The following is a 14,277-nucleotide window of genomic DNA, read 5'->3' as shown; positions in this document are numbered from 1 at the left end:
AAATCAGTGCTTAAAGTCAATATTCAAATTAGTGGTAAAGAAAATGAACATAATTAAACTTTTGACTCAAAATGTAATTGCTTTTTTGCTAAAAAAAAAAATACTATACCCAATAATATGTTGCTTATGCAATATCAGAAAACATCATTTTTAGAATAAGAGTCAAAATATAGATATTAGATAAGTGCTATCAATAGATTTGATTTCTCACATGTGTGTTGAGTGAACTGTATTAAAGGCTATTGTTACGTTCCAAGGAACGTATACTTTTTTTCTTGTTTTTATGATTGTTAATGTGGTTGTGTACCTGTGGGTATTTTGTATGTGTGTGTGTGGTTTCTCTCTTTCTGTATTCCACCAGGTGAGAGGAGAGGGAGCAAATACCCTGATTGCTGTCACCACCTGCAACTCATTTGCCCTGAGCATGCAAACACCTTAAGAGAGCAGCAGCGAAAGACTCTGGGGCAGCCTCCTAAGCATGTTGAATCCTCATTGCCAAATACCACATTTGTACTTTTCTAGTTGTTAGCGTATTTTACTTTTTGTTGTATAGTGTTGTACTACCTGGCTGGGTGTAGCCCTTTAGTGGAACTACTTTAACTTTACATCTTGAACTCTGGAATCTTTAGGGAGGTGGGTGCCCGCTTATTCCTTTTTGTAACATGTTTTCTCCTGTTTTTCTTCTAGTCAGGGAGGTAGAGTATACTTTTGTTGTTTATTTCATTTTCTGTTGCTAGCTTAGCAGTTACACATCTAACTAGACAGAGGGTCATTTTTGTTTGTTATTTTGGGCCTTCCCCCTCCTGAATTTTTGTCTGCCTCCTTATCTTAATTTTAACTGAGAAAATAACTCCAAACTAATAAAATACTTCTCAGTTTACCTTTTTGTGCTCAGTGACTCTTACCTGGCCATACATTATTACTTTTTCAACTTGCTGTTACCTTTAAATTCAACTCCTAGACTGCCACCTTAACTAAGAACGTAACAGTAAATGAGGGCTCGACCTAAAAGGTTTTCTATCATCTGTTAACCATGATAATGCTTAAAATGGAATGTTTACTGTCCTTATAATTGAACATTTGTCTTTGTGATTGACAATCTTTGGCTGTTTTCTTTTTTTTGGTGAAGAGGAGTGTATATACTTTGACAGTAAATGGAATTTGATTTGGTTGAGTTTACCTTGTCTCCCTCAACTGAAATTTTTAATCGTTGCCGTAAAAAGGATTTCTTATTAATTGCAGATTTCTTTGATGTTTCACTGACTAAAACTGGTACAAAACAGGCAATTAAGGAGGAACTATATGGTAAATTAGTTGAACGAGGCATTTTACCTGCTGATTCACAAGTTGACTTGGAGGCAGAGGGGGCTTTAAGTGAAACCAGTTCTATAGCTTGCCCTGCTGGCCCAGATGTGGGTATGGATCCTACGCTAGCAGTCCGGTTGAAAGAGCTTGAGCTTGCTATTAAACAGCAAGAACATGAAACTAGAGTTGTTCAGCTCCGCACACTTGAGGTGGAAGCTGAGCGTGATATTAAATTGCGAAGCTTAGAATTGGAAGCAGAGTCATTACGACTTCGACCCCATCCAGCCCCAAATTTTCCTTCACCTCTAATGCCTAATACTCCAGTGGACAGTAGCACTGCTAATTATGGTGCGGCAACAGGAGATCAAGTAAACTTTGATGTAACAAAGTATATTAAACTAGTTCCTCATTTCAGGGAAGCTGAGGTTGACTCTTATTTTGTGGCCTTTGAACGAATTGCTACAAAACTTGGTTGGCCAAAGGATATGTGGGGTCTGTTACTTCAGTGTAATTTTGTAGGTAAGGCTCAGGAAGTATGTGCTGCGTTACCAATTGAACAGTCACTGGATTATGATGTTGTGAAAGCTGTTGTGCTTCGTGCATACGAGTTGGTGCCCGAAGCGTATCGACAGCGTTTTCGAGGTGCGATTAAAACAGCCAAGGCGACTTACGTAGAATTTGCACGAGAAAAGAGAGTGCTTTTTGAAAAATGGTGTCTGGCTAGTAAAGTTACTGATCTTGAGCAGCTGCAAGAACTTGTGTTACTTGAGGAGTTTAAAAATTGCATGCCTGAAAGCATTGTTGTACATTTAAATGATCAGAAGATAAGTTCACTCTCAGAGGCTGCAGTGGTAGCTGATGAATTTGCACTTTCCCACAAACCATTGTTTTCCTCCATGCGCCAGGCTAAACGTAGGAGTTTTAATAATGAGCAGGCCGAGAAAATGCCACCTGTTACTTTTGAAAAGTCTGAGAAAGATCAATTCAAACGTACTGATCGTAAACGCGTTTGTTTCTACTGTTTAGACCCAGGCCATATGATAACAAGTTGTAAAGCATGGAAACAGAAGTCCGGTATTGACAAACCCAAGAGTGTAGCTTTTGCTGTTCCATCTAGATCTGTCTCTGAAAGCTCATTCTCACAGCTTGAGGCTTCCAGTTATAAACCATTTTTGCTAACTGGAACTGTGTCTCTTTCAGCTGACTCGCCTGACCATCCCATATCGATACTGAGAGACACGGGGGCCGCCCAGTCCTTTATTTTAGCTGATGCCTTGCCATTCTCAATAGAGTCATACTCCGGCGCAGATGTTCTAATCCGCGGGATTGAGTTAGGTTGTGTAAAGGTACCATTACATAATGTCTATCTCAAGTGTGATTTGATCACAGGTCCAGTTCAATTTGGAGTGAGAACAAAACTTCCAGTGGAGGGAATAAGTGTAATCCTCGGGAACGATTTGGCTGGAGGTAAAGTTTTTTCTTGCCCAGTTGTTGTAGAAAGACCTGATGCATCCAAGAATGCTGATGTTGCTACATGTTTCCCTGCTGTCTTCCCTGCCTGTGCTGTTACTCGAGCACAAGCTCGAAAACTGGATGATGTTGTGAATCTTTCAGATTCATTTATGAACCCTGTGTCAGACTCTGTGGAGTGCTCTCTATCTATTAAACCTGAAATATGTTCTTTTGAAGCCCCAGATCTCAATGCAGAAGAAGCTACTTTTGAAGTTGGTAAGGCTGGCCTAATAGCTGCTCAAAAAGCTGATCACTCTCTGGCAGCTTATCAAGATGTCGCTGCTGCTACTAACTTGGAGCAAGCTCCTGATGGTCAGGTCACATATTTTTTGAATGACGGAGTACTCATGCGTCGCTGGCAGCCTCAAGTAGGTGAAGATCTGTTAGCAATACACCAACTTGTGTTACCTTCTGTTTATCGTCCTCAGGTTTTGAAGCTGGCGCATGAGCATCCACTCTCTGGTCACCTGGGTATTACCAAGACATACAAGCGTATTTTGAGGTATTTCTATTGGCCTGGTTTAAGAAGCAGTGTTGTGAGTTACTGTCGTGCCTGTCATGAGTGTCAAGTTACAGGTAAACCAAACCAGACTGTCCCTTCTGCTCCTCTTTATCCCATACCAATAATGAGTGAGCCCTTTGAACGCCTGATTTTGGACTGTGTTGGTCCTTTACCCAAGGCCAAATCGGGTCACCAGTACATTTTGACCTTAATGTGTGCAGCCACCCGGTTTCCAGAGGCTATTCCTCTGCGCTCATTAAAAGCTAACATAGTAGTTAAGGAAATCATAAAATTCTGCTCCACATTTGGCTTGCCAAGAGTAGTTCAAACCGATCAGGGTTCCAACTTTACCTCAAAACTGTTTGCACAAGTCATGAAGGAGTTAGGAGTTAGCCACCAAATGTCCAGCGCCTACCACCCAGAGTCACAGGGGGTTTTGGAACGCTTTCACCAGACTCTGAAGTCTATGCTCCGTACATATTGTGTGAGTTCCGGTAAAGACTGGGTTGAAGGTTTGCCTTTGTTACTTTTTGCAATCCGTGAAACTGTCCAAGAGTCTTTAGGTTTCAGTCCAGCAGAATTAGTGTTTGGTCACACAGTTCGCGGACCTCTAAAACTTCTTCGTGAGCAGTTAACCTCTAAAACCTCGGTTGCTACTAATGTTTTAGACTATGTCAGTGATTTTCGTGAGAGGTTGCGTCGTGCCTGTGGTGTGGCTGGGGCTCACCTCTCATGCGCTCAGTCTAAAATGAAGACAAGATTTGATGGGAAGACCACAAAACGCAGTTTTCAAACTGGTGATTTGGTGCTGGTCTTGCTCCCGGTGCCCACTTCTCCCCTGCATGCTAGATTTGCTGGCCCATACACTGTTGAGAAAAAGTTGAGTGATACTAACTATGTTATTTCTACTCCAGATCGTAGAAAGAAGAGCAGGATTTGTCACATTAACATGTTAAAGTCCTATGTGTCAAAGAACAAGACTAATGCATCTATCAACCCCACCCCGGTCATGCCGGCTGTTGTTTACTCTCCAGTAGGAGATGAGTTGAATACAAGTGAAGTGCCTGGCAATCATTTCAATAATTCAGTTGTATTGAATAATCTTGGTGCTTATCTTGCACACTTGCCTAGGGATCAAAGTGAGGCCCTTGTTCAATTGATATACAAATATCCCACTTTATTCTCTGATGTCCCTAGTAGAACCTCAGTTATCACTCATGACATAGATGTTGGCGAGTGCCTTCCCATAAAACAACATCCATACCGTGTTAATCCCCAGAAACGTGAAGTGATGCGTAAGGAAGTTGATTACCTCTTAAAACATGGTCTAGCCGTACCAAGTCATAGCCCTTGGAGCTCACCCTGCTTATTAGTGCCAAAGCAGGACTCATCCTTCCGCTTCTGTACAGATTATCGCAAGGTAAATAGTGTTACCAAGCCAGATTCCTTCCCTCTACCCCGTATGGAGGATTGTGTGGACAGAGTTGGTTCTGCCAGTTTTGTGACTAAACTTGACCTGCTGAAAGGTTATTGGCAAGTGCCATTGACTTCTCGAGCGTCTGAGATCTCTGCCTTTGTGACTCCTGACAACTTTCTACAGTATTCTGTGATGGCCTTTGGAATGCGAAATGCCCCAGCAACGTTTCAAAGGTTAATGCAACGAGTACTATCTGGAGTGTCTAACTGTGAAGCCTACTTGGACGATGTTGTGATTTACTCTCATACATGGGAGGATCATCTTAATAGCCTAGAGCAAGTTTTCAGCAAGTTAGCTGATGCTTCATTAACTCTTAACTTGCTTAAGTGTGAGTTTGCTAAGGCAGTTGTGACTTATCTGGGTAAAAAAGTGGGCCAAGGTCAAGTTAAGCCTGTTGAAGCTAAAGTAGAAGCCATACTAGATTTCCCAACTCCTCGTAACAAGAGGGAGCTGCGTAGATTTCTAGGTATGGTTGGGTATTACAGGGGGTTTTGCAAAAACTTTGCTACGGTAGTTACACCCTTAACTGATCTGCTCAGCACAGCCAAAAAGTTTTTGTGGACCTCTGAATGTGTGTCTGCATTTGTTTCAGCTAAAGACCTGTTGAGCAACGCCCCTGTGCTCTCTGCTCCTAATTTCGCTCTACCATTTCAGTTGCGGGTAGATGCCAGCTTTTCAGGTGCAGGAGCTGTGTTGATGCAGGAGGATACTTGTGGTGTTGAACATCCTGTGTGCTATTTTTCTAAAAAGTTTACCCGCCCTCAACAGAAATATAGCACAATTGAGAAGGAAGCACTGGCCTTATTGTTGGCTGTGCAGCACTTTGAAGTCTATCTTGGAGGTAGTAGCCATCCCATCATAGTGTATACGGACCATAACCCCTTAGTGTTCTTGCACAGAATGTGTAATTCAAACCAACGTTTGATGAGGTGGTCTTTGGTTATTCAGGAATATAACCTAGTTATTCGTTATTGTAAGGGGTCGGACAATACTGTGGCTGATGCTCTTTCTAGAGTATACTGTGTGGAATAGTGAAGGGTATATACTATATGGTCCTTTATTTTCTTTTTCAAAACATTAATGATGTTTGAAAACTTATTGGTGGGGGTGTTACGTTCCAAGGAACGTATACTTCTATGCAGTAAGCATCTGTCTGTAAACCCAGCAGAGGAACAAATCAAATCTGCTATAGCTATGTGCAGATTTGCAATGTTTACCAGCCCACATATTACAGAGGATGCCATTGTGTTGCCTGGAAAATTGAAACCAGCATTTAAAGTAAATATATTTTTATAAAGTTTGCAAAGCAAACATAAACTAAACTAATGCAAAGAGCAGAATTGATTGAAATAATTGGACACCACTCACTTGGTTTCAGATGGGACATGAGGTCATTTTCCTAAACAACTACTGTGTGAGTTCAGAGCTGCAGCTAACTCTCTCTGACCTTGTTAAGCATAGGTCTCTAAAAAATTATCTATGAAGTAGGGAGAATACATCCTGTGCTGTTTAATGACTGTCTATTAGGGCGTCTATCCCATCATCCTCCCAGCACAAAAACTGGACAAATCAGTCGAGTGGACCACTGCATTATAATTTTCTTCCTCTTAGGTTTCCTGCTCTAGCACTTAAGACAAAGTGCCTGCGGCCTCTGCGCTCGCCCCGTACAGGCGGAATGTGTTATTTTCAACCCTCCGTCTGCTTTTGCATTATCTACGGTGCTAAGCAGAAATCAAAGAGCAGGAGCGGAGCATGCACGAGTCTTCGTCCCCTCTGTCAGAACAGATGAAGGAACAGTAAAATGCTTTGCACTCCCTTTCTATTTGAACACGCAGATTTGGAGCATGAGTGCTACGGCGTGCATGAGAGCTGACTGAAAATTCTTTGACACGTGTAAGGCGCGCGTGTCTTTTGTCACACGCCGTTCACTACATGTTTCCATGCCTTTCTTTTCTTTGTGCAGAGATTAGGACGTTGCCAACCTAAATGATTACTTCAGTCAACACGACACGCGGAGCATCCCTCTAACTGATCTGTAAAATGTCAGCAAAGTGCTTTTGAGTGTAATCTTAATTTGACTTGGAATTAGTCTTTTTTGCTCTGTAGATGTAATTATTCAGACAATTCTTTGCCTTGTGAGAACTTTGTGAAAAGATCAGCCATGCCATGCCTGGCGTTTGCGTGTGTGTGTGTGTGTGTGAGAGAGAGAGAGAGAAAGAGAGAGAGAGAGATTGGGAGCTGCCCCAGAGGCGCCTTCATTTTCACTGAGCAACACGGACATGGACGATGAATGACAGAAATCCGTAAAGAACTACAAAACGACCGAATAAAAGTGCTGTGAAGTACTTTGATAAAAACGATTTCAGTTGATTCCGCACAGTGTACACGTATGAATCTATGCCTAGATGTATTTATTTCATTCAGATATTGTTGGATTTTAACTCGTCCTAATTTTTATTTAAAAATTATAATTTTATTCCTAATATTATTTACGAAATCTACATATAAATGTAAGTATAAACAAACTGTATTTGTACAATGTTCAAGTTTTATCAGACAGACAATTATGACAAACATGTTGCATCAGTTCTGTTGCTGCTTTTTGCCCTGTTTGGGGAATAAAATGGTACTCTTACAAAATAAATTAAAATGTAGGCTGCCGTAATACAGATGTTTAAACTCACTGAAAACGTAAGCAGAGCTGTATTTTTTTTATTCTTTATGGCAAACCGCATTAAATCATGTTTTATTAATGCTTTAATGCCCCTTTACCGGTAAATTACTACACTTACTTGTATCTACAAATTCATACAATATGCAGTATAGGTATGCCCTGTACATGCACAACACGTGTAAGTCTTTAAGATAGTTTAAAGTTCTTTTCCGCATATACTATTAATAATAAATTATAATAATAGGATAGTTTCCTGCTTTGGATCGAATGTTGCTGCAAATATCAGATATACTGACGAATTTAAATTACAGTGGATTCATAGATATGCAGTAGATATAGAATCATACTCAATGTCAACTTGGTTTTATGTTTAGCGTGTTAAATCCGATCATTTCTAAAGCATTCAGCAGAGTATAAAACGAGTTTTCCGACAGAAATTTCCTATACCTGCACAACACAAACAATATGAGCCAAAATATAAGTTTTTAGTAGTTAATAAGTTTAATGTGCATATGTGGCTCCGTCGGAAAGGAAGCACTTTTGCATAACTGATAAACCACTAAAAAGAAATATATGATATGCACATTCCTTAACATGTGTAAACCTTTTAGAATATTAGAACGACTAATATTTTTAAATGCATAATAATTAACTTGTTTTCCTCTCTTTAACTAAAAAGGAAAGCATTGATAAAGTATTAAATCCACATCCTAAATTAAAGTTAATACATTTAATTCGGTGTTTAAGTCGTGTACTAAATCTAGGGGTAAATTGACTGATTTTATGCTCCTATATATGTCATAATTATTTTTTCTCCGATCATTCTTATTAGTAATTATCCGTATGTTTTGTGCAGTATCCATCCATTATTAAGGTTGTATTTAGTTTTTGGCTGTTGTTATTACACGCACAAAAAAACAATAAATTGTCTAAATTCGCCACAGAAAATGTGGAAATAACGACAAATAACGAAATAAAATAACTCTCGTTTTTTTTTTTTTTTTTTGAAGGTTTGCCTGAAACAAAGCATCAGTTATTTTTGGGATATTGGGAATAAAATTTCAAGGAATTGATTTTCTATGGTATGGCAAACGCGCAAAACAATGAGCAAGTTTTACGCATAAATAGTATTTAAAACGGGAAAATTAGCACTTTAGAAAATAATTAGATTTTTTGACCATATTAGATGTATTAATAATTTATATTAAAATGTATATACCAAATTTTTTTTTTTCTGGAAACGTTTAAAAATTGTTGACTTTTTTATTTGTTGGCATTTAACTGTAGATTGTGTTGGTCAGTCACATTGAATCAATAAAAAATAATCCATCTGTAATCAATATAAATTGTGTCGCATCGCACGTTTTTAAATAAAATTAATCTACATGTTCTATTTATTCTATGTTGGTTAAATTAGAATAATGATTGTAATAATTTCGGAGAAATTTCAATTTTCAATTAAAGTATTAGTTTGAAATTTTAATTAAGAGATACAGCTCCTGCATTAAAATTATTTAAATGTTTTATTTGTAAACATTAAAAGTTCCTTTCCCATGAAGTTTAATTCGGATTTAAAACCGAACACGTTGCAGTTTATTAAGTTAAACCATAGAAAAGGCCAGTGATGATTTTCACATACCTACAGAATTAAAAGGTGATAAATAAACTCATATGAGACATTAAACAAAGACTACCGTTATGCGTCTGAAATCCCAACTGAACCATGCTTTAACGGTAAAGCTCAAATAAATATATAAACGTTTATATTAAACAGCAACAATACATACAGCACATACAAACAAGGAATGTCTGACAATTTAACAAACACTATCGGTCCCTTTTACCTGTACAGATGATATTGTTATTTTTCTCCACATGTGCCGTTTAAAAGTTGTCCCGATACTACTAATCTTTATAAAATCTAACAGACTACATAGTGTCCGGAATATAGTATGTGTAATAGAGACAATAGTCCTCTACAACATGCGCCGCCTTTTCAACCTGACAGAAATACACAGGCACAATTTATAAAACAAAATGTCTCTGTACAAGCTTTATACATCATATAAATCACATAAATCTATCTATAGGTATATAGAAATGGTGTATAATACAATACTCTGTGAGCTGTCCATGAACACAGACGTTTGCAGTTAACAATAGTCATTAGCAAAGGCGAGATTTTTTCATCGTCCTAAACCAAACAGACTATTCGATGTATTCGGGTTTTTTTATTTGAATTTAAGCTCTTTTTTCACTTTTTATCCTTTGTCTTTGTTCCCCGGGGAGAAAATCACTTGATGGCAAAGTTTTTTTTCTCGTGTTTTCCAAGTCTGAAATCCGTTTTCAGAAAGCGAACGTCATTTGGCAATGATTGAAGAAACAGACTGCATTAAATAGAGTCTATGGAAGTTTTTTGAGGTCGTTTGCTTTTTCTGTGTTTAAAATGGCAGAGTGTCAAGAAACAGTTTGTCGATTATTGCTGGCGGAGGGAGCAGATCTTCTAGCTTTAGGTAGAAGATGCGCTGCAAACCCTGTGTGCACAGAGTGCGAAGTTCAGGCAGTTTTCCCAGCAGTTTGGACAGATAGTTTGGACGATTCAAGCCGCCCCCGTTAAAGGTGACTTGATCTTTTAGACAGTTTACTATCTTGTTTTGAAGCTCCTCCACCCTTTTCGGTTCTTTAAGCCCGTGTCTCTCTGCAAAATGATGACAATAATAATAATAAATATTATTATTACAATATATAAGCAGTTTAATAGTTTGAATATTATCTGGATCTTACCTGTGACCATAGCCAGGGCAGCGATGCAGGAGAAAGCTGATACATCTAAATTTAAACTCTGAAGATTAGACGAAAACTCCACTATAGAATCAATCCACTCTCCAAATCCACGGACACACTGCAGTCTGTGCAATACCACCCCGTTACAAAAGATGAGTTTGCCTTCCATCGGGTTGGACCTGAAATGAATGACACAAGTGCCTATTAATTACCGCGCACATTAAGCAGGGATTTAAGCGACTCTAATTATTGCAGAGCTATTAAAAACCGAGGCAGCAAAGCTATTTTCTCCAGAGGCCCTTGTACCTGTAAGCCAGACGCAAAACAAAGAGTTCCAGAAAAGCAGACTCGAACAGTAGGTCTTGGTCTGGTTTAGGCAGGTCGGTGAACCCGGGGATCTTCTCTGCCCATCCGCGGATGATCTCCATGGATCCGGTTAGCAGGTCGTAGAACTGCTGGATGTGCTGCGTGTCGTCTCCACTCAGCTGGTAGTCCGCGTTGGCTTGGAACTGGAATTTAATTTAAACAAGACTTAATGAGCTCCCTTAAAATATATAACCCGTGAAATTGCCAAGCCCATTTCTAGAAGCGGGACAGCTTTCTTCTCCCTCTTTAATTTAACTTCTGAGTTTATTTTATTGGTTTCTCTCTTCCAAAAGCAATTTAGAGAATAAAATATATCACTCTAAAAGTGTTGAAAGTTTATAATGAAACACATGCGTGATATTAAATTCCTAATATTGGTTATGTCAGATTCGCGCTTGGTTCACATCACATCAGTCAAATGCGCACTTTGACTGATTCTTTTATCTGATTAAAAATGAATATCTTGTAACTCACTCTAGTGTAGTCGAGGTTGCTCATGGAGGGGTTGGAGTCCACGTGAGCCCTGACCAAAGCGCTAATCAAACTGACGGGTGGAGAGGGTGAAGAAGACTCTTGCGGACTTTTGGGTTTGGAGGGTAAACGGCCTCTCCGACCTTTTAAACTGGCGGTCCTGACAACTGTCAAAAAACAAATACTGTTAATTTTACAGACTGTTATGCTCGTGTAATGACTTATAATAAAACAAATATTTCTTGTCATTTGCGTACATTTTTTGGTTGCGCATTATGATTATGTATTCTATTAACAGTCTTAAAGACGCTTCGATTAGCTCACTGTGTCTTGGAAAGTATAAGGAAATATCATACCTTCTTTCACCATCCCGACTACTAGGCACTTCTGAAATCGGCAGTACTGACATCTGTTTCTTCGACGTTTATCCACAGGACAGTTTTTATTGGCTAAGCAAACATATTTGGCGTTCTTCTGTACTGTGCGCTAAATTAAGACGACATAAAATGTATTTAGTTTATATAAAATTAAATTCAGGAAACGTTAAGCACTTTAATAAGCACTTTAGATTGTGAACTAAATTGCAGTCTGACATTCTTTGGAGTAGCAAGTAAGCGAAATAAAAACAACATTATTAAACAGATCATTAAAGATAAAGCCTGACAGTGTCTCATCATAATTGATTATATTGGCTTAATTTAAGGGTCAATTTTAGAGTCAAAAGCACACACAAAAAATCTATAATAAATAATAAAATGTATAAATAACACAAGATTCATTAATTATTACCTTGAAGAAGCCTTTACACCCTTCGCAAGTTCGGACTCCATAATGCTGACACGCCGCGTTGTCACCACATACCGCGCACAAACCCTCGGTGGACGGCGATCCTCTGGACGGGGGTGAGGGCACCTGACTGTCCATCAGCTGGTGCCCGTGACTGAGCTGCAGGGAGTGTGTGAAAGCGATGCCCGCTTGTTTTCTGATGGCACTGGGCACTGCAAAACTCTGACTGTCCAGGGTTCGGTGCGCTCCAGGGCTGTCGTGGCCCATAGACACATGGAGAGGCCCGTCAAAGCGCATCTGGCAGCTGGATACAGGAGTACCAGGGGGCGACTGCTTAAAGGAGAATAGAGACAATCTGGACACAGGGTTTTTGCGTTGGTCTATCATGTGCGAGGTCATATAGTTCTGATGGAAGGTGTGCAGGGAGCTCGGATCTTCCCACATGTGATTGGGCTGAACCTGGAAGTTCGGGTTTCCCGGGGCGTGAGGTGAGGACGGTTTGAAGTACATGGGCCCGGGGTGGGCCATCATTTCCTCTGATTGCGGGCCCAGGTGGCTCTGCTGGTGGTATGTGTGCATCTGGACATCCTCCACCTTGATAGAGGACTGTTCTCCAGAATGGGGCACCTGATAAAGACAGGGCGGCTTCACGTCGTAACTGGTGTTGTAGTTATCCATGAATGTGTTAAAGCTGGGCAGAGAGGTGGTGGCGGCAGTGATCTCGGTATTGGTCAAGTCCATGCTGAACTTTACAAACTCAGGAGTCAGGAAATCGCAACTATACTCTCCGCTGGTGTGATAACTGTAGCTCTGAGACGCAGGACTGGCGCCCTGCGGGGATGAGCCATACTGAGCCCGGACGCAGGGCATGGCTGCAAAAAAATACACCAATCAACCAAACAGATTCAAAGCCTTAAATAACAGGTTTAGGACATATATAAAGTGACTGATACACATTTTATCAGCTTGCATGCAACTTTACAAAAAAGCTTGAAAATGATAGACTATCTAACAATTCAGTGTTGGTCAAGTACCTTCAGTCGTTGGGACTGTTCCTCCGCTGATCACGGTAAATATGATAATTTCAGATGATATTTAATACCGGGGGTTCGAGACAAACGAGTCAGCTCTGGATTCTCCCTCTGATGAAACACATAACTTTCACTTTTCTGCATCACATTATATCAGCTCCATTACATAAATGTTTGACTATTCTAACTTTTATACTTGAAGGTCACATTTCTTGCGTCTCAAAGTTTTTTTCAACAAGCACACATTGAACATGCGTAATATTAGTATTTTACGAAAAGTTGTTTTTCGCGCGCCGCGTTTTATATCTCTTTTTAGTTTGCTTTTAAAAAGTGTACACAATTTAGCACATGCATTCGTTAACTTTGTTTTCTATTCTCAAACAAATACTAAATGAAAGTGGATTGCACAATTTACTGCTTTAAGACACCCATCATTTCTATAAAACCATGTTTTAGAAAACAACATTTAAAAAAAGATATTTAATGCCACAGGACCATATGCACTGCTTAATTAAAACAATATGTTTACAAAAGCAAAATAAATAAATAATAATAAAATTAAGACGCTGACATACCTTAATTGACCATTAGTAAAATTGTATTGTATCCATACACTTGTGATGTACAATGTGTGAGTAAATGTCCAATGTAGCTGTACAGCGTGTTGTCCGCAGAGCTCGGAGCTCAGCACTGGCATATAGAGCTCCGTGTGCCAATGTGTCTTTGTTTATGTGAGACCCACGTGTCTGAGTTCAGCACGTCATCTGCGTCACCAGTGCTGTGCACCAATCAGCTACGAGTCTCTTCTGCCAATCTGAGCGCTGACTGACAGCAACTGTATGACTGTGATTTCACAGTGATCTGCTGTACTATATAATCCCGTCTTCATATAGCAATTTTTTGTGAAGTGTATTGCAGTATGCACATTAATCTGCATCTAAAAAATGGAAATGAAAAGTATTCATGCAGCCAAATGTAAGATAATAAGAATTACATCCCCACCCCTCCAAAAAAAAGCAAAATTATATTACCTGTTATTACTAGAAACAAACAAAAAAAAAACAAAAAAAAAAACACAGAAATAAAGAAACAATAAAACTATCTCTAAAAAAAATAGTTTTATAAAGCGATTTAGTACTCTATGCTATTAAGCACAGGCAATTTGATTATTCCCAATCCACCCTCACTTCTAGACAAATACATGTTTCCTTTGTTGTGGGTGAATATTGTGACTCCTTAAACCCTATTCAACTATTTGTATGATTTGTAAATTTATATTACCACCAGAGTGGGGAGGAGGGGTCATTAACAGAGGAGGTTTTCTTATGGTCGCATCAATTTAACGAAGAAGGGAAGACAGGAACTGGAA

General features: G+C 39.3%; 1 protein-coding gene across 1 annotated transcript; it reads right to left on the bottom strand.

Moving 5' to 3' along the window:
• Window positions 1-9,216: 9,216 nt before the first annotated feature.
• Window positions 9,217-13,958, bottom strand: nr4a2a (nuclear receptor subfamily 4, group A, member 2a). The gene is made up of 8 exons (XM_055215847.2): window positions 13,484-13,958; window positions 12,912-13,019; window positions 11,881-12,749; window positions 11,448-11,577; window positions 11,095-11,258; window positions 10,561-10,763; window positions 10,255-10,433; window positions 9,217-10,168 (listed from the first exon to the last, which is right to left on the bottom strand). Exons 3-8 carry the CDS (start codon window positions 12,745-12,747, stop codon window positions 9,912-9,914), a joined length of 1,800 nt encoding a protein of 599 aa, XP_055071822.2. The 5' UTR covers window positions 12,748-12,749; window positions 12,912-13,019; window positions 13,484-13,958; the 3' UTR covers window positions 9,217-9,911.
• Between the last annotated feature and the right edge of the window lie 319 nt (window positions 13,959-14,277).

The sequence above is a fragment of the Misgurnus anguillicaudatus genome, chromosome 17 (genome assembly GCF_027580225.2).
Source record: "Misgurnus anguillicaudatus chromosome 17, ASM2758022v2, whole genome shotgun sequence".
In the NCBI taxonomy this organism is placed as follows: domain Eukaryota; kingdom Metazoa; phylum Chordata; class Actinopteri; order Cypriniformes; family Cobitidae; genus Misgurnus; species Misgurnus anguillicaudatus.
Note: the sequence above shows the minus strand (reverse complement) of the source record. Positions and strands in the feature narration are given on the sequence as shown.

What these genes read in the sequence shown, in the direction of transcription:
- nr4a2a (XM_055215847.2), bottom strand. Translation starts at nt 12,747, where the DNA reads ATGCCCTGCGTCCGGGCTCAGTATGGCTCATCCCCGCAGGGCGCCAGT. An exon ending in AGTCGGGATGGTGAAAGAAG is followed by an intron (nt 11,259 to 11,447) that starts GTATGATATTTC and finishes GTTTTTTGACAG; the next exon opens with TTGTCAGGACCGCCAGTTTA. An exon ending in GTTTTGCGTCTGGCTTACAG is followed by an intron (nt 10,434 to 10,560) that starts GTACAAGGGCCT and finishes CATTCATTTCAG; the next exon opens with GTCCAACCCGATGGAAGGCA.